The sequence below is a fragment of the Anastrepha obliqua genome, chromosome 2 (genome assembly GCF_027943255.1).
Source record: "Anastrepha obliqua isolate idAnaObli1 chromosome 2, idAnaObli1_1.0, whole genome shotgun sequence".
Classification (NCBI taxonomy): domain Eukaryota; kingdom Metazoa; phylum Arthropoda; class Insecta; order Diptera; family Tephritidae; genus Anastrepha; species Anastrepha obliqua.
In genome coordinates, this window is record NC_072893.1 from 35,782,326 (window position 1) to 35,803,226 (window position 20,901).

A 20,901-nucleotide genomic window follows, 5' to 3' on the forward strand; every position below is an offset into this window, starting at 1 on the left:
CTTCTGGCCTCCCAAGACCCAACAGTGGAAGTCATGAAAGGTTACAAAAGGCAAAGTGGAGGTTAAAAAAGGCAAAGATGAAAAGAAGGGAACAGAAGATATTCGTTTTTGATAAGTCCTTCTATTGAAGAAAGTTTTTAGGAAATATAAATAAGACTCAATCTTTACTACTTCACAGACGGCTCTGGAACTTAAGTCTAATCACATTGCCAGATGTTGATTCGCTCGAAATATTAGACAAATAATACATTATAATATACTTTATTTCCTTACAGCTCCGTCAATCCCAAGGCACGTATTGGGGAGCAGGCCACTTGCAACGATATCGAATTCCCAGCACTGAAACTCCAAATCGCACTGCCACTCTCAGTGGAACTACAAAGCTCCGCTATGCGTGGCCTCTGGCTAGACTACGATCATTTTAGTGATTATTGCACAAGCATCAACACAAAGAGAGTTTTGCCGGAACACATTAGTAAGTCAAAGATAATCCTCCTCTCAAGCGCTTTAAATAGTTCTTTCCTCACTCATAGATATCCTCCGCTATACCAAAAAAGAGTGGCATAAACGCAAAGACATCTTGCAGAATATGCTGGAGGACTGCACTAAGGATAGTCCTTTGTCGAGTGGTGTGGCTGATCAGAATAGTTCTGTAGCAGCCAAACGCGAGCGCAGCTTCGATGTGGACAAAATATATGCGGAGCACGAAGAAGAGCTTAATAAGGCACGCCGTCGTGCAATCGGACCAGATGCATACGGTTTAGCTGACACCGATGTTAATTTACGCAAATATCGCATTATCGGTGGCGTTTATTGCATTGACTATTTAGAGACGCCACAACAGGATAAGCGTCTCAACGAGCGTTCATTTATAAGAACTAGTGAGTACAGTCCACCGAGCATTTCGGTACATCTTACCATAGAATAGTTAAGAAAACCTCTGTTGATATTCTAAAATTTTTAGTCATCTCACCCGATCACTTGGGTCACAAAATATTTTACCAAAACTACAAACCACCGCCACCCCCACAACCCGGTGTACGACGTTTGCCTGAGGAAATTGAAGCGGAGATGCGCATGGTTGAGGCGGCACTTGAAAAATTAGCACTGGTCAGCTTGGAGTAAGTGTTTGAATAATCAATCAAACTGGTACAATGTCAACAGCAAACAATCATTTTTCTACACTTCTCTTTTCGTTCTCTCCCCTTCGCCACCTGCTGCGTTCACTTCCACCTATAGCCTACCAGACTCGGTGATTTGGTTCGAACCACCCATTGTTTGCCGCTGGGAGACGCACTTCGAAACATTGGAATCAAACTTGACAGATGGTGCGAAACCACCACTTGGCAATGCTGCTAATGCTATTGCCACTTCCACCGAAGCTACACCACTTTCAACCACCACCAATACCAGTCCACTTAAGGGCTCGCCACGTTTCCCTGCAAAGCTACGCAAACGTAGCTCACAAAAGTCTACAATGGAATCAGAATTGGCAGTTGGTGCAGCGCAAGTGGCTGGTGCTGTGCGTGAGGTTACAGACTTTGATCTATTCAACATACCGCGTGGCATCGAAATTCATGGTTTATTGCAAGATTTTGTTGTGCCACGTTTGCCACCTGGCTTCTGTCTGCGCTGGGAAAAGTCAACACCAGTCTTGAGTAGCAAAGTGATGGTGCGTCGACAACGCAAACAGAAGAAGAAACGACAACGCGAAGGCGGTGGTCAACGACTTATTTTGTTGGCACGCCACAAAAGTGTCAACAGGGCAGACGAAAGTGACATCTGGTCGGATACAATGGCAGAAGGTCGACACGATGAGAGCGCATTTCAAATGCGTCAAGAATATATCACGAACGACTATTTAGATTGGGACGAGCCACATGAACTATTCCCACCAGCCGAACCAAAAAAGCTGATAAAGTTTAAGGAATATGCAACAGATAAGTATGGGGGCAATTTAAAGGGAAAAGACGTCGGACAAAAGTTGGTAATAAGTGATGGCAATCAGGATAATCACAAAAAGAATGGAAATGGAAGGAGTGGCGTTGAAACAAAGCGAGTGAGCATAAATGGAATCGCCGCAGGAAATGGTACAGCAAATCTTAATGGCAACGGATGTGGCAAAAAGAATGGGAATGGTCAAGGTAATGGTAATGGGCATAGCTCAGTGGCGCGAAACAGTGACAATCAGCAGACGAGAGGCAGTGACGGGGCAGTAAGTGTAAGCAGCACTAGTCGAAGTACTAAGGAAACAGCTGAGGCGGAGCAATCAAAAGCGAAAGCAGTGTCGGAAAGGAAGACATACATGTTCTCCAAATTAATTGAAGTGAGTAGTTGCTAAGATACTTGTATACAGTCAGTCAAAAAAGTTTTGGCACAGTGGTCTTTTTCATGCTATAATACGTAAATTTCAATTATTATATTATTATTTTTTTCAATGTTGGATCAAGTATGGAATTTCAATATATGTTTTTCTTTTCGTAGTAAAAATATGAATATATATAATATATATAAATATATAAAATATATTTTTTTAATTACCAGAAAAAAATTGCAAAGAAAAACATCCCGAATATTGTAAAAAAGAAGAAGGTAACTAAGTCTAGGGACCCTTAAATTAGGGGACGCCAACTTAACTCTATCTGGAGAAATGAAATATCTGGGAGTAATCCTTGATAAAACCTTGATCTGGAAAAATCACTTATCGTACATCACAAATAAAGCCTTGAGAGCAATATACATATGCCAAAGGCTCTACGGTAAAACATGGGGTCTGCGGCCAAAGATGATGGCATGGTCTTATAAGACAATAATAGTGCCAATGTATGCCTCTAGTATGATGGCGAAAAGTAGACCAAACTAAGACTCAGATAACACTTAAAAAGGTATACAGAATGGCCAGTCTGAGCGCAACAGGAGCAATGCGAACCTGTCCCACAACGGTTCTAGGAAGGATTACTGGACTCATTCCACTCTATCTTGTAGCCAAAGGGCCAGCGGTAAGTACAGTTCTAAGGCTTCCTAATCTACTCCATCTCAAAGAAGGCAATCTTACAGGACATGTAAGAATTCTGGGTTCAATCCGGAACTCTCCGTGCCTGACAGTCCACGACAAGATGGAAAGGAAACTAGAATTCTCCAAGAAATTCAAAGTGGTCATAAGTGACCGCTCAAAGTGGTGAAACAATGAAATATCCTTAAAGCAGGAAGCAAAGGTGTGGCTTACTGATGGGTCCAAAATGGAGGACGGTAGTGCCGGGGCTGTAATTGTCAGACTACATTACAAAAAAGCAATAGCAATAGGAAAAACCACTTCCATTTTGCAGGCGGAGGTCCACGTCTTAGAACTGTGTGCCAGAGAATGTTTACGGAGAGGCACGCGTGGTGCCAATATAAACATTCTCTCTGACAGTCAGAGCAGCTCTAAAATCGCTGGATAGCTTCTCGTTCCAATAAAGGTTGGTCTGGGAATGTTTTAAAATCCTCTACACCCTAGCATCAAGAAACCCTGTTACCTTGATGTGGGTTCCGGGACATAAGGGGCATGAAAGGAATGATATTACGGACACTTTAGCGAAAAAGTAGGCTACATGGCTGCGCAATAGATCTCTTCTAGTTGTAGTGCACAAACAGCCTATCAATAATAATAATAAAAAACTTGCTGTTCTAAAACTTTTTTGACTCACTGTATATACATATTATAAGAAGTAACATAGCAATGGTCCCAATATTTTTTTATACATATTACAGTCACAAAAAAGTTTTGGCACAATGATCTTTTTCAAACAACATTACGTTAATTGTATACTTTTCCAAATTTGTTTCAAGATCGAAAATTCAATATATGTTTCTTTTTTGTAGTATAAATTATATTTTTATTAATGAAAAAAAATTTGCATGAAAAACATGTCGAATACTGCAAAAAAACTCACTGTTCCAAAACTTTTTTGACTCACTGTATCTGCATATTATTAGAAGTAACGTAGCAATAGTGTCGGTTTTTTTTATACATATTACAGAACTCACACAGAGCTGTAGCGCCAAATGATAATGGTATACAAAATCTATGTTGCGAATCTATGTGTTGGTATTTTGTAGTGACAATGAAGGAGAGAAGACAGCTACGTGGCGGGTGAATTTTTTATGCTCGAATCTACCATGTTTCGAGCTCCGGCGAAGTCGATCAGCCTCTGTCCGTTACCGGATGTTTTGTTACACAGGTTGAATTTTTCCACTGTGGAACCAAAAATTCCCTCCTTGTCCGCATTGACATTGAAGACGCAAAGCACGATTTTTATGGCGTGGCAGGGACCGCTGTCATAGCAACATTCCAGGCGTTCATAGAAGGAATCTTTGGTCGCATCGTCCTTCTCTTCTGGGGCGTGGGAGCAAATGACTGAGATGTTGAAAAATGTCGCTTTAATGTGGATCAATGTGACACGCTCGTCCACCGTAGTGAACGACAGTACTTGGCGACGAATTCTCTCTCGCACTACAAATCCGACACCGAAGTTGCTCTCTTTTACATGACAACTATAGTAGATGTCGCAAGGTCTAATGCTCATCTTGCCTTACCCCCGCCATCGCATATCTTGAATGGCAGTGATGTCAGCCTTTGCTCCCACGAGGACATCAACTAGCTGGGCCAGGGCACATTCTCCATTGAGATACCAGATATTCCAAGTGCATACTCTCAAACCGAGTCCTTAATTTGCTGGGGTCATCGTAAGAATAAGCAGTTCTCATCCGAGTCTTTGTTTTGTTTTTCATTGGGCAATGGTGTTTACGTAGCGGGTTCCAAATCCAGGGCACAACCAGATATCCTGGATTGCTTCGCCTTCTCACTTTAGCTCGCTCTCAAACGGATATTCGGGAGCAGAAGAATTGTACTGCCCACTCCCAAGTGAATGGCAATAAGGTACTTTTCCCACTTGCGTGGACTTCTACACAGGAAACCATCCTCCGTCCTATATGCGCTGCGCTATGACTGATGCGCTTTGTTAAACTTGGCCAAAATCGCCTAAGCGGCTGTTGCGCCAACCACAAAGAAGAAGAAGAATTAAATACAGAATTTATTTTAAATATCAGTACCTTCTCAAAAAATTTCGAGAGGTAGGACAATTAGCTGGTTGCACTATATGATGAGAGCAGCGCAGCATTTTTTCCTGATTTGGTTATCGAATGATCTCCGTACTTTTAGTTTTAGTTTAGTTTGGAAAAATATACAAATTTTGGTATGGCATTGAAAAGACTTGTGACTAGAAGGATAGCAGTATTGGGTAAATAAATTAGTATTAAGCTAATGGAGGTGAGAATAAGGAAAACGCGGCTTAAGAACAACAAAGCTGCGGGAGCCGACGGATTGCTGGCTGAACTTCTGAAACGAGGTGTCGAGGAGCTGGTAATGTGGATGCATCAGCTCCTATGAAAAATATGGTCGGATGAAAGCATGCGTGCCGTTTGGAACTTAAGTGTGCTCTGCCCAATCCATAAGAAGGGTGATCCTGCGATCTGTGTCAATTACCGCGGGATTAGTCTTCTAAATATCGCCTATAAAGCTCTAGCGAACGTATTTTGTAAAAAGGCTGAAGACCCCCATCAACCAACTGAGGTCCATCAGTGTGGCTTTAGACCTGGAAAATCCACCATCGACCAGATATTCACCATACACCAAGTTTTGGAAAAGATCCATGAAAAGAGCATATAATTTAGCTAGACAGGTAACGATTTCTCCATGCAAATAACGGATAGTGGTTCTCTTGGCCAACTGTGGCCTGCTGATACTGGAAAGATGGGCGTCAGGACACTGACGTGGAAGGTAGTGAGGTTGAGGAAAAATTTGTGACGGTTCAAGTTTCATAATCGCAAACTTTTGTGGAAACGTATTTAGCTTTATTTTAAAGACTAATTCTACCTTAGTTAGGTGTAGAAACTCTGCGCATCAATAATTTGTTACCCCATTCAATCGCGTTTAGCTCAAAATCTAACCACTTATAACTCTTACAAACTATAATATTTTATACCACCTATACAATTTTCAATTCTTTTACAAAAGCACTGACGTTAAACATTACCAAATGCATAAAATATGAAAATACCCTTTCAAAGACATATTAGTAACATTTTATTTTCACGCCAGTTGTCCTCAAACGCTATAAAAAGCATTGTTAATAGAAGAGCAGCAATAAATAGCAAATCTCCTTTTGGGCGCAAATTTGCGCACGAAAATGAAGTATTTAAAAGCAGCTACATAAACTAAAATTGCTTAGCGCACATAACCGGCGACAAATACGAGTAATCCCCATAAAGGAATTCAACGTCGACCCAACCAACCACAGAAAAATTTAATATAATAAATTTTCATTTTTTTTTCATTTCATCTAAGAAATTTATTATTTCTTTTATTCACATCATTCCTTATACTATACAACATTTTCTATTCTGCTTTTTCGCTTCACATATCACCTAATGTTCTAAAGGATTTGGATCGCCTTTGCGAATTGCAGCTGCCATTACAAGCCGATGCGCTCAAAAGAATTTCGGCTAATCTTACCTCACCAGCCGCAAGCGGCTCAGCAGACTCCAATCAACCCACAGCAACTAATGCCAATGGCGCCGCAGCAGCTGGCAATGGTGAAGAGTTTGGCAGGCAAGCGGAAGCAGCAATGCAACCCGCTTTCACCTACTATCCGGGCTTTTCGTTTCTACGTGATTTGGATGCGAAAAATGATGCAGATAATAATGGCGACACTGCCGGCGACCAGGAAGTAGAGGATGAAGACGAAGAAAGCAGCAGTGATGAATACGACGAGGACGCAGACGACGCGTTTGATGGCGATGGTTGGGATGATGAAGCACTTTTAGAGGACTACCAAGCGAGTGCACGTAACGGCATAGCCTCGGCAACAAATTTAAATTCACTGCTGAGTGGTGGTGGTGGTGGTGAAGACAAGGCAATAGGAGGTGGTGTAGGTGGCTGCGGCGGTGGCGTACAATCAACTATTGTTGCGGCGTCAGGCGGTCTCCAGCAGCTGCTCAACAAACACAATCAGAGTGAGAGTGACAGCAGTGATGGGTGAGTGCCAGGAGCATAACACGTACACACAAACATATGCTCATATTTGTGTTCCTCTGTTCTGTGGAGCTGCTGAATTTGCCATGTGAAGATGAAGAAAAGGAAATATGTAAGGAAGTTGTGACCTTAAGTTCTGAAGGCATACAAATGCGAGTAGTAAAAGAACTTTCAGTCTGTTTCGCAAGGAATTGCGCTGAAAAGAATTTAGAATTTTAAAACTGTGAAAGTTTTAATTCTTTACTCAGGCATGGGAACTTTATGTGTTAAGCTCGCACTAGCACTCAAACAAGGACATTAACTTTAACGATTTATTTTATTTTATTTTTATTATTCTTTTATGCTCCTCAGTTTTTAGACTTTAAACAGAATTCTTGATTACAACTATTTTTGTAGCCCGTAATAGCGTCTGTCTTAGCCGAATGAGTTGATGCGTGACTACCATTCGGTAGCGGCTGGGCTCGAAACCTCGTGAAGCACCAAGATTGGTATGTAGGTAGGTAGAAGTGGCGGCTGTTGGTCTCTAAAGCAACTCACTTAGACCGGTGCTGATCCATTCTGATAAAACAGCAGCAGTTTATCTGCTACTCCCCTTTGAACCATTTTGTTTTAGGTACAAACCTAATGATCTGGATGACACTTATGTCCCTAAGGTCAGTGGTATCATTCAAGAACGTTGAGCCAGAATATCTTTGCCTATTGGCATGCCACGCAGGACAGTGACAGAGAAGATGTCTGACAGACTCTTCCTGCTGCTCGTTCTTACAGTTTCTGCAATAGTCGAAATGGGGAACGTTCAATTTTTTGAGCATGTCGACCTAGGATGCAGTGGCTTGTGATCACAGCTACTAACATAGAGACGTTTATCCTTGGCCCATTAAGTAGCGCCTGACGTCCCATTTTGAGAGAGAGGAGTGCTTATAATCTCCATACTAAGAGGGAGGCGAATGGTAGTGCTCTCTCTCGCTAAACTGTCTGCCTTAAAAGTCCCTGGTATGGTATTATGTCCTAGCACCCATATCAAATGGATGATGGAGTAAGTGGCAATGCTACAGTGGAATATGCTACGCTGATTAGGAAGAAGAGCCGAAACACTTATGTTTAGCTTCTTACGGTAGACACCCAAGGCAACTTTTGGTCAAGCTATGAGCCATCGACTAGCTGGATTCCAGTATTAAATAACCTATTAAATAGCTATTATGGTTCATTCGACCAATAATCAACAGAAGTGGTTGAACCCAGACCGCGTGGTATGACCGAGTAACCAACACCTGAATCGTCACCATTGATTAATAGTGGCAAGCTGAGTAGTAGTGTTACCTGCATTCTGTTTATCAACTAAATTTAGAAGAGGTAAAAAGAAAAGTTTTTTTTAATAGCAGTCGCCTCTCGGCAGGCAATGGCAAACCTCCGAGTATATTTCTGCCCTGTAGGTCCCTCCATTTGTGGAACAACATCAAGACGCACACCACAAATAAGAAGAAGTGAAGCACCTAAAGACGGAAATAGTTTGATTATAAAGCGGTAGCAATGTATTTCTGCCACGAAAAAAACTCTTCATAAAAAACCATCTGCCGTTCGGAGGCAGCTATAAAATGTAAGTCCCTCCATTTTGTTGCAAAATACGCAAGAGATGCAAACCACAAATAGCAGGAGGATCTCGCCCAAATACCCCAACAAAGGCAGCCTACTCGCCATTCAACAACTCTGACAAGTCCTCCAAAAAATGGATACTGCTTTAAAAGCGGTAAAATAGTTTACATACCATCTCTTTGAATAATCTTCATATAAATAATTTCCAATAAATTCCATATAAGCAAATGTTCGGCAGCCTTTATATGGAAGAAAATAGTCAACATTGCATGCAAAAAAAATGTTCGAAAATCAAATCCATTTTTAAGCGACTTCAAATTTACGCTGAAATTAAATGCGTTTTACAACGCAACCATGCCCAGAAGTTTTCTAAAGATTCTGCTTAAAAATTTTAAAGTTTTGATGAAAATTTTTTGGAATTTGTTAAATTTTTGGAAATTTTGCACATAGTTCGGAACTGTGATTTATGTACTCGTATTTATAAAAAATTAACAAAAAAATTTACCATGAAAATCATTGGGAATGTTCTGTAAGGACAAAAAGTGGCTTAGTCTTATCCCTCTCTAGAAATGTGTGGAATTGAAGTCCGAACTACATAACGGAAAGCTTTAGCTGCAATTTTGTATTTCAGACAGACAATTTCACAAAAAATTTTCATAACTTTTATACGCGTATTGAAAAGAAAATTCACTGTTTAATGTTTATGAAAGTAACAGTTTGACAAATTAGGTTAATGAGTTTGAGGAATTTTATTTATTTTAATTACATAGTAGCTGTGCCGCAGAAGTGTATGGTAGAAGTGAGAAACTAGCTAAAATCTGGTAAATTTACCACAGCTGTAATATGGCAACACTGAAAAGTAGCTGGATTTTCAATATCTCAAAAACTTTTTCATATACATATGTAATTAATTTGAACTTAATATGATATAAAATACAAATATTGAAAGCTGTTTGATTAGAAAAATTCATGAGCAAATTTCGTGGGTAACCGTTGCTGCTTGAGGACGTCGTGAGAGGAGTCCTCAACTCATAGTTTTACCGATGGAGGAATAGTGAGGTGGCGCGTATCGTGGATCATTTCTTTGCTCTCAACACATTTGAGAATATCAGCTGATTTTCGTGACGTCGCACCAATGCAATCGGTGACCACTGTGGCCAAATTACCATTTTCGTAACTTTATTCAGCTTTGTTTTTGTGTTCTCCAGTCTCGGTGTTTTAGTTCTTTCTCACCGGCATTTTTTTAACCTATTTTAATTAAATGTGATATTTCTAATTATGTAAAACATAACTTCTTTTTATTATATCAATAATTCAGTCAGTTTAATTTAGTTTTACTTTTTTGATCAGCTGGTGACATTGTCGGTGATTGCGATTATTGTTGGGCCTGCTGACTATTCGCGTGTGTCATTTATTCGCCTTATTGACATTTTTTTTTTTTTGTTTGTTCAGTTTGTTCTTCTTCATCTCCTTGGAGCAATCAAATCTCTCTCACAACTGCAGCGTTGACTATTTTTGGATATGAAAAAGCACGAAAATGTCCATTTAAAGAATAGAAAATACCAACTTTGTCTGGAATTACTTAAAGAACTTTGTATGCGTGATAAATTGTTTTTACTGTGTGCACTTTTTTTTTAAATAAATGTCTTATGGTTATGTGAAATATACAGTATGGGAAAACAGAGTTTTAAAACACCATCCTTCTATTTAAAACTTTAAGTAAGAGAGTTCTCTTTAAAAAAGGACTGAAAAATACTTGTTTGCTATATTTCAAGTTATGTAACAAGATAAGGTACTCTTTTCTTTCATAAAACGCCTTTATGGTTGTTCAATATTATCTGGTATTTTTTTTTTATATTAAATTTCACTATGAATACACCTCCATGGCACTAATTCGCATTCAGTAAATTCAAAGGCTTTTTAAAATTTGTAAAAAGGTTTCAAATATTAAGAAGAGTTGAGAGAAAAAGATCCGATATTCTCAAAAGGAACAAAAACTAACATTTGCACTTTTAAACCTTAAATTTTATAAGAAAGAACAAATTTTCAATAGCACTGAAAACTTCTTAGCATAAACTTTAGAAGCTGTCGCCGTAGCCGACTGCCATTCGGGGTGCGGAGGCTCGAATCTCCGAGCATGAAACAGTAAAATTATAGAAACAGTTTTTTCTGATAGCGGAGGAGCTTGGCCAAACACCTAACAGTGTATGTTCTTTTATAAGCTGTAAATGCAAGAGTGGCCTTTTTTAGCCTTCTTTTAATTATGCAATTTTTTTAAATTACAATTTTGGTAGCTTTAAATTAAAAAGCAAAAAACAAAAAAGAAAAAACCAACACGAAATTCAAAATTTTTCCCATTTTGAGCATAAAAAAGCGCTAAATTTATTTCGAAAAGCAAAGATTTGGCAACACTGCACAACTATACTAAAGTGACGTCACGCACTCTCTGATGGGCGCAATCTTGTTTCTATCATTTTTGCATAGTTTTAGTATATGTACAAGCAGCTGTTTCAATTTATCAACTTTTTCATAAGCCGGTTGAGAAATTTAGGTATACATCAGGCGAACGAAACTTGCCCTTACGAATTGCCTACTTACAGGCGAGAAAAAAAGTGCATATAGCATACACATAACAGAAATGAAACTATCAAGGCAGACAAAGAAAGAGGGAGAGACCCGAGAGAGAATGAGAGAGAGAGAGAGAAAGAGAGAGAGACTCGAGAGAGAATGAGAGAGAGAGAAAGAATATATATCTAAATAAATTCACAACATTTGCAGAGAATACAAATAGACAAAATTTATAAAACACGGGGAAGGGTCGACCGGTGGTGGTAAACGTCGGACACAAACCGTGGCAACAACGCGCACTACTCCGAGCGTTTATCACCCGCAGAAACGCAGAGATTCGAGGACCGCAGCAACGGCATAAACTACCACAAGGCAATACCAATAAATCCGACGCCGGAATGAATAGCACTTTATAGTATGCACAAGCACTAGCCAGAAAACAGGATTTCGCGTTAAAAAGTCGGCACAAAAAAAATGCCAAAAAAATTGGGACCAGTAAGAAAAGTAGGCACTAAGGAAATATAACGCCAAAAAGTAGGCAGATTTATTTCTCACTAGAAATTAGCAACCACAAGGAAAAATTCAGAAAAAATAGCCTAAAGTGTATCTAAGATATATATTTATAAGGTATAGCTCTCTCTCTCTCCTTTTCCTCTACGTTATAATCTTTTTTCTCTCTCGCGAAACGAAAATGCCCGAAATTTTACTCTCCATTCTTGTTCGTCCATCGATGCCTAAGAAGTTTCACTTCAATAATCAACAAAAAGAATGAAAATGTATCCACACCGCAGCTGTGCCGAACATCATCTCTTTCAATATTCCTCAACTATCTGGCAAAACTGATGGATTTTTTTTTTTTGCCGCGCTTAGTATAAAAAAAAATCAGAACAAACCTCATCATTGTTCATAAGATGGACTGCCTCGTCTAAACCCGTCTCTATAAATAGTCATTCGTTTGCCCACTGCTGCAGCTATCAAAAAGCAGCGCATGGAACAACGAAAGCTAACAGTCAAGCAAACGCAGCGGCAATGAAAGACGGAGGTGCGAAGAAATGTAAAAATTCAAATGCTCAGCCCTTTTTTCGCAAATAATGGCATTGGCAAACATTTGCCAATTGGCGTCAATTGATATTTAGCTGCTAAAAGTGGCAGCCTCCAGCTTTGCCACTCATGCTTTGGTTGTCACTTCTCATTTAAGCTGCTCCCGGCGGTTTCTGTTTTTTTTTGTTTTTTTTTTTGTTACCTTTGATTTGAATTTTTCCACAGATTTCAAGTGACTGGAATTGGTTGTTGGTGTTAACTTTCTTTCCCTTTTTTTCTGATTTACAAGCAAATGTGCATTTGTGTATGTGTGCATGCACGATTAATCGATAAAAGTGCAGCCTCAGGTGTTTGAGACTGTCACACAATTGTTGAACTGGCAAAAGTACTCAAATACCTACAGATCCACATACTTATCTAGAAATGTTTGTATGTAACTCGCAAGTGAAGGACGTTTTGGTGCCTGAAATAACGTTCGCTACTGTCATTCAACATTCCAATTAAAGAGAGACATGGGTTGTAGAGCACAGAGGCTCTGGATAAAATTTTTGATGAACTTTTTCATTCGTCGCGTCAAACGGAAATTGGAAGTTTAGTCAAGAGTGAAGTGATTGCAATTGATGGGGTAGTCGTTATTAAAAATTTATTAGAATGAGTTATAGAATTATTACTGGTGTTTTTTTGTTTTTTTCCTTTATGAGAAAATGAATGATTAGTGTGAGGAGAGTAAATTGGATAAGAGAAATGCAATTGGTTATTCTTTTGGTGCTGTTGTGAATCATTTTCCTATTTCGTAGTTCGAATGAGCAGCTGCTGTTCGAGATTAGTCAACTACTATTTGATGGGCTAACTGGAGCGTTTTTTTTCAAATGTAGTTTTATAATATACATCAATTTACCACCCTTAATGATTTGCAATTAGGAAACCCAACTTCTTGATTGGAGCGACAACCGCTTATGCGATTTTGGCCGAGTTGAACAAACCGCGCCAGTCGTTTCTTTCTCGTGTAAACCGGCGCTAGTTGGAAACACACAGTGAAGTCCTTCTCCACCTGATCTTTCCAACGCAGAGGAGGCCTTCCTATTCCTCTGCTACCACCAGCTGGTACCGCATCGAATACTTTCAGAGCCGAAGCGTTTGTATCCATTCGGACAACATGACCCAGCCAGCGTAGCCGCTGGATCTTTATTCGCTGCGGTATGTCTTTATCGTCGTAAGGCTCATACAGCTTGCATCGCCTGCGATACTCGCCATCACCAAAGTCCAAAGGTTCTCTCAAGCACTCCAAGCGACGCTTTATCGGATATTGTCATCGTCCAAGCTATACGTAAAGTCGAACATGATGAGAGTCTTAAAGAGTGTTAGTTTTGATCGTCGAGAGAGAGGTATCTACTACTCAATTGCCTCCTTAGTCCAAAGTAGCGCTTGTTGGCAAGAGAGCCCCTCCGTCTCCAAATAATAATTTCAAAAAAACCGATTTTGAGTAAGTCACTTGTTAATGAATGGGGGACACACCGCAAGCCAGATGGTGTGGCACTAGTTGTTAGTGGAAAATTTATGAATACTCTGTACGATTTTATGCAGTGATATCTGAACGTAATTGTTAGAAGGGCAACGAATTGCGGCCTATGAATTCTCTCAAGACGGAGCTTGTCCTAACCACGGGTAAATATAAAATACCCAGAGCTTAACCTATCTCAATAGGGGGCGCTTCGTTCATGCTTTCTGACAAGGTGAAGTACCTAGGTCTAATCGTTAACAGTAAGCTTACATGGAAGCCCAACATTTGAGGAGAGAGTAAGGAAGTCAAAAATTACCTTATATGGATGCAAGTGCGACATTGGCAAAAGATGAAACCTTTCACCTAGAGTTGTATTTTAGCTCTATAAGTATAAAGCCAATTTTGTGATATGAAGTCATAGTCTGGTTGAACTCTCCAAAGAGGAGAACATCAGGAAAGAAGCTGGAGAGAATTCAAAGGACTGCACTCAGGACTTGGACTCAATGGGGCGCCTCGAACTAATCCTACTTAAGGGCTTAACGCTAACTTAAATGTGGTACCTGTAGACATTGCAGGCAAATTTGTTGCTGCACGAACCGCAATCAGACTAAGGGGTTCTGGCCATATGCTCGACATCACTTATGGACACTCAAGTATCCCAAGAAACTTTGGGTTCATCCCCCTGTCGATGGATCAATGTACATCGTCGCTTAGTCAAATCGGAACACTCTCCACATACTTCCGCTTTGCGTCAGCTGTATGAAGGATGAGGAGAAATCATCTCAGCTCTTTCTCTTTAGTTGCTCTGCGCTCACGGGGTTAAGATTTTGACATCTTGGCTCTTACTTTTTTGCTACGCCTGCTCACATAGCAGGCCTTGACATTAAGAATCTGATGAACTTGAATAGAAGCATAAAGCGGTTAACGCAACCGCAAAACAGCCATCCTCCGTAATCCACTTATACTTAGCCTATCCTCCTAATCACCGCACCCCCATCTCTCTCCGCGCTCTCCCTTCGTCCTATCGGTCTTCCTCCACCTTACTTCCTTTGCAATGATATTACAAAAATTGAATTCGATTTCTTCGTCCAAGTGTGCCCATTCCTCGGGCAACCGTTTTAACCTAACCTTACCTAGTTCTTCCGCTCCCTAGTGAAGCAAAGGGCCACATCCAAAGTTCGTCATTGAAGATTCCGGCGGATTCTTTTATATTGGTGTGGTTTGAGTAATCAGTAAATTTTAGATAGGCCAGCTGATAAGGCCACGCATCCAAGGCCGCTGCTGGGGCTGTCAGCTTAGGCCTGGCATAGAGTTTTAAATGCCGCTCCTAACCTGCAGGCAGACGCCTAACTGGGGACTGTTCGGCTACCAAAAGGCTGCAAGATTTAGAGCTGTAGCCGTTTTTGAAGGTTCCACCGTTGGCCTGTTGGTTCATCCGCTGCAATCCTATAATCGTGCAGTTTCTCTGTCGGATTCAAGAATACAAGTAAGTTGTGGTAGCTAAGAACAGATAGCCTCCGACAGATTTAGCTAATTAATGCCTGTGGGTTTCCAGAGTGTGGCGCTTGGAGGCAGAGGCAGAGACTTATGCTTTGGATGAAAACCAGGCACTTTGAGGGACCGCGTGGAATATGGTATCTCTACCCTACATCCGGACTAGTTTAAAAAAATAAAAAAGATGAATAGTGAAAAGATAGCCAATGCTACGCACGAAAATTTAAACTTAAGCGAGAAGTTTCGGAACTACTTTAATAATTTCAATTCGTGCCAAGGTCCAAAAATCTTGCGCAGAAACTTTCTCTCAAACACTCCCAGCGTCGCTTCATCGGATGTTGTCATCGTCCACGCTTCTGCGCCATGCGTTAGGACGGGCAAGATGAGAGCCTTGTAGAGTGTTAGTTTTGTTCGCCGAGAGAGGACTTTACTACTCAATTGCCTACTTAGTCCAAAGTAGCACTTTTTGGCAAGAGAGGTTCTACGTTGGATTTCCAGGCTGACATTGTTATCGGTGTTAATGCTGGTTCCTAAATATACGAAATCTTTTACAACCTAGAAATCAGAGCTGTGAACAGTGACGTGCGTGCCGATACGCACTTTAGTGCGGATTATTGCGAGACGCTCGTCCACCGGAGTGAACGATAGACGAGGTCTCTCTCCCACAACAAATCCGACACCAAATTTGCGCTTCTTTACATGGCTACTGTAGTAGACGTCGCAAGGTTCTATGGTTTTCTTTCCTTGCCCCGTCCATCGCATCTCTTGAATGGCAGTGATGTTAGCCTTTACTCTCACGAGGGCATCAACCAGCCCGGCAGAGGCACCTTCCCCATTAAGGAACCGGACGTTCCAGGTGCGTGCTCTCAAATCTCAGTCCTTAGTTCGTTTGCAGGGGTCGTCATCAGTGTTGGAAGTTCTTATCCGAGGCTTTGTGCAAGTTTTCATTGGGGAGGGGGTGTTCGGAAGCTACCCAGAGTGGGAGTGGTCAGGAAGATTCTTCTGCATATGGTTGAAGCAGCTCACAACCCCCGGGATTAGCCCAATTATCCAACGGCTGTTCGAAAGCTACCCAGAGGATACTTGGTCTAATCCCGGGAGTTGTGAGCTGCTTGAACCATGTGCAGAAGAATCTTCCTGGCCACTCCCAAGTGAATGGCAATCAGTAGCAGTACTTGCGTGGACTTCTACATATGGAACCATCCTCCTATTAATGGATATTACAAAAAATTAATTGAACCTGGAAAGTTCTTAAGTGATTGGTAATAAAGTATTGTGAATTATATCATGACGATCCATTATGACGGCGAAGAGCTGCAGAGCTCGAAAACTTCTTCTCCGACAATTGCTTTGAGACTGACCACGCCGAACTATCGCTTAAGACCGACCAGAGTACAAACTTTGGAAGCTGATCACAGGCGACCGCATTATCTTTTCTAATACCTGCGTACACCCGGTCATCCCGATCGTCATCTTCATAGTCTTCTACATATTTCCACAATTTCATATTCCTACTTGTTTTTAGTGGCCCCTCACCGGTAATTACTTCTTGGATGTCTGTTCTAACTGTGTACTATTCTATAATCTGATACTGTACCCTAATATCCCAATAATTCAATTACATATTTATTCACTTCACTTATTTCATTACTGTGGCAATTTGTACTCTTTTATAATGAACACAGCCACAAAGTCACTAAAATCCCAACAAAGCCAATCGACGTTCTATGCGCTCAATTAGAGAATGTTTATTTTGAATTAATTCAATAACAGCTTGCGTAAGTATATTTGTTATTTTTCCTGTTTTCCAAATATTTTCCAGTAAAAAATACAAAGAATCGAATATGATCGCTCGGACCCAAGGTAAATGGAGTACACGCGATGTCCATGACGCCAAATTTAATGAGGAAAAACTATCACTACAATTTCGTACAGGACGTTTAGGTGAGAGTGTGCAAATTTTTTGTCAAGTTTGTGCGAGATTCACCTTCCGATTTCTTTTTTGTTTATCTACTGTGCATCGCTTTTGCTGCCGGAACGAAATGCGCATAATCAACCGCAAAATCAACGAATGTAAATGACTGAACTGTAATGGGAAATTGCGAATGGATGTGCGCGCATGCAAATGATGGTAAAATGCTGCTGGTGTTGGTGGATGATATGCGGTAACCAACTGACGGTCATGGCCGTTGCTTTTATTTTTTTTTTGTTGTTTTATTGGTGTGTTTTGTTGCTTGTGTATGGAAGGCATATTCGGATTGGCGCTAAATCGTTACAGCAATATGCCGTATCAGACGTGGGAAATAAAACCGGATTTCAAAAGGTATGCAGGAAAATATACATAGAAGTATGTCGGAATTTGTATATAATGCAAAAATGTGTACTATAGGATTATCTAATAAGAGCTGTTATTTTGGTATTCAACAAAAATACTATTTTTTAATATAAATGATCGGATGTTTATTTCATTATAAAGAGAAGATATGCCGTTAATAGTGTAAAATAACATTGGGCAAAAAGACCACCACGAAAACGCTTACAGGACAATATCTTTTTCATGAGATTTTCCATCGCCGAATTGCAAAGTTGCTGCCCTATGTCCTCGATAGCCTCACGAATTCCATCTTTGAGGTCTTGAATCGACCCTAAGCTGTTGGCGTAGACCTTCTCTTTCACGTGGTCCCAAAGAACAGAAAGTCACAAGGTGTTAAATCACAAGATCTCGGTGGCTAATTGTGATCACCTCTTCGAGGATAACACGGTCCGCAAATTTTCCCCGTAAAAGATCAATGGTTTTGTTGCTTGTGTCGCACGTAGCGCCGTCTTGTTGAAAATAAACGTTGTCCAGATCAATACCATCCAATACCGGGCATAAAAAATCGTTAATCATCTCTAATCTAATCTAATTAACACTTGTTATTGGAAAGCCCTTTACATACATATGAGATGAGCCATGTGACCATTCAATATTAACCGAGTGCAAGCCTCAAATGATTTTTCAAGTGTATTTCTCCCACGAAAAAGTTACTTTTAAGAAAAATATCTGCCTTACGGTGGCAGCATAAACCACCAAGATGTATTGCTCTCTGCCTAAGCCCCTAGCAATGATGTATAAGCCAGTCTGTTATTATAAATGATCAAATTCACTTGACACAAAATTACTATGCTTTAAATACGTCCACTTTTGTGATCCTACACTTTTTCTTATTAATTAAAAGTAACGACTTATTTCTTAAAAAAACTTTAATCCTTCTTTGTCCTACTTGTTTCTATTCTTCTCCTGTTCTATATTCAAAATGCAATATTTTTTCATTGTTTGAAAAAATTAATATTTCATATCGCTTGCTTTTTCCTGCAAGGCATTCACTATACAGCACACACCTCTTTTAATCCAATTATGTGCCAATAAGGCAGCTAAATCCCAGTGTGATCGTGATTGTGCAACTTCGCTCGGCAAAAGCGTAAACACACAAAGCAAAACTGAGCAAATAAACAACAACACCTATACGTGTATGTTGCAACTACAAAACGGCCTTAAATTGAGGGATTCAATGACGCCATTATGTGTATTATGGAAATTTTCGCGCGTTCAGATAAGCAATAATAATAAATTGAATTGAATGGCTCATAAGCTTACACATATAAAACCACTTTTAAATGAAAGCTTTCATTTCTCAAAATTTTTTTTGCTATTTGTATATCTTCGACAAGAGGTTGCGTGCCTATGCACCAAGTAATATGTCTTTAGCTGCTTGCATTTTAGTGAACGCGTTTTAATACCTATACAACTATACATATATTTATATGTAACTACAAAAGTATGCATAAGTAACATATATGTTTCAATACTCATATCCATATTCATCTCATCCAATTCATATTCATATCCGTATTTATATCCATGTCCATACTTATATTTATATTCATATTCATATTCATATTCATATTCATACCCATATCCATATCCATATTCATATCCGTATCCATATGCATATCCATATCCATATGCATATCCATATCTATATCTATATCCATATCCATATGCATATCCATATCCATATCCATATCCATATCCATATCCATATCCATATCCATATCCATATCCATATCCATATCCATATCCATATCCATATCCATATCCATATCCATATCCATATCCATATCCATATCCATATCCATATCCATATCCATATCCATATCCATATCCATATCCATATCCGTATCCATATCTATATCCATGCCCATATCCATATCCATGCCCATATTCATATTTGTATCCATATTCATATCCGTACTCATATCCATATCCATATCCATATCCATATCCATATCCATATCCATATCCATATCCGTACTTATATCCACACATTTTAAATATCTCCCTATCCATTATCCAGAAGCACATATATCCACCCCAATATCTGTTTCCATATCCGTATTTATATCATTATCCATATCTCTCTCTATATCGTATCAGATCTTTATCCATCACATTCATATCCATATCCATACCGTTTATTTTCTCATTTATTTTTCTTTTTCCCTCTAGCCCTGGCACGATTTTCTTCACATTTACTGCTTCCATTATTAGTCTGGATATGAACATCACTTCGACGGGCTATTGCGTAAATAACTTTCAAGGAGGCAGCACTACGGCCATTAACGAGATGCTCGGTAAGACTTTATCTTTAGCCGAATTGAAGACGACGCTCATTGCCGCTGCCGTTGACATTTTTCCCGAACCGGACACATTTTGCTATACCGAAGGCACTTGTGAGAAGAATTTCGTCATGGAAATGCATTTGTATGCATGTATATCTACTTTGGTGCAGTCTCATAACTTCAGTTGGTCGCGTTGGAATCTGTTGGCGGGCAGCCGAACGATTGTGCTGCTCATGCGCGAGCTGATTGAAGGCAAGAAAGTGGTGCGTAACACACAGTACAGCAGTCTGTGTACTCGTATTCATTGAATCTTTTATTGTAAAATTTGTATATGGTTTCTTGGTTATGGTCTACATTTCTAGCCTTATCACTCCACATTATTGGTGACCCCTTTGAAGACTGCCATAATCGACTGTACGGAGGTTTCACCAAGTTTCAATTCAGCTGGCATCGCTGGCATGGAGTATTATGCCGATCTCTATCAACTCTCACAGGTGTATGCCCTTCCGAGTAGTCTCGAAAAACAGCGAGATATGGATCCGATGTTGCGCGAAAATGTGGCACGTATTTTGATGGCTATTAGACCTCTAAGTTTTTGTTAAACGAAACGATTTCTGAATGACTTATATTTCCTGGTTTTTGCTTCTAAATAAATAATCCTATTATTTACGCTTTAATATTAGACAAATTCAACTTTCTTAGATAATTTGTGGAATGCTCAGACATATATTGAACTCCACCAACTAAAACGTTCTTTCGCCACATGACGTATTGTCCTTAAGGTACTCCAGCATCACGCTTCTCTTCTCCACCTTCCTGAAAGCTCTCTATCAGAGGTGCATTACCGCAGATCGTATGGGCTCCGCTCAAGGCGTTGTCATAAAATTTCTGCATCTGTTCTTCTATAGAACGAAGTGTATTTCCCTTTTTCCAATTTTATCCGAAGAGCGTTAGTAAAGAACTACGTAAT

General features: G+C 39.9%; 1 protein-coding gene across 1 annotated transcript in view; it reads left to right on the forward strand.

The window, feature by feature from the left end:
* LOC129238082 (uncharacterized) overlaps positions 1-20,533 on the forward strand; it is a 75,420-nt gene extending 54,887 nt beyond the window's left edge. Inside the window, exons 6-14 of the mRNA XM_054873121.1 lie at positions 276-475; positions 534-881; positions 965-1,121; positions 1,240-2,326; positions 6,480-7,075; positions 17,092-17,213; positions 17,517-17,592; positions 19,819-20,194; positions 20,294-20,533. Coding sequence (XP_054729096.1) covers positions 276-475; positions 534-881; positions 965-1,121; positions 1,240-2,326; positions 6,480-7,075; positions 17,092-17,213; positions 17,517-17,592; positions 19,819-20,194; positions 20,294-20,533 — 3,202 coding nt within the window. The remainder of the gene's footprint in view (positions 1-275; positions 476-533; positions 882-964; positions 1,122-1,239; positions 2,327-6,479; positions 7,076-17,091; positions 17,214-17,516; positions 17,593-19,818; positions 20,195-20,293) is intronic.
* The last annotated feature ends 368 nt before the right edge of the window (positions 20,534-20,901 follow it).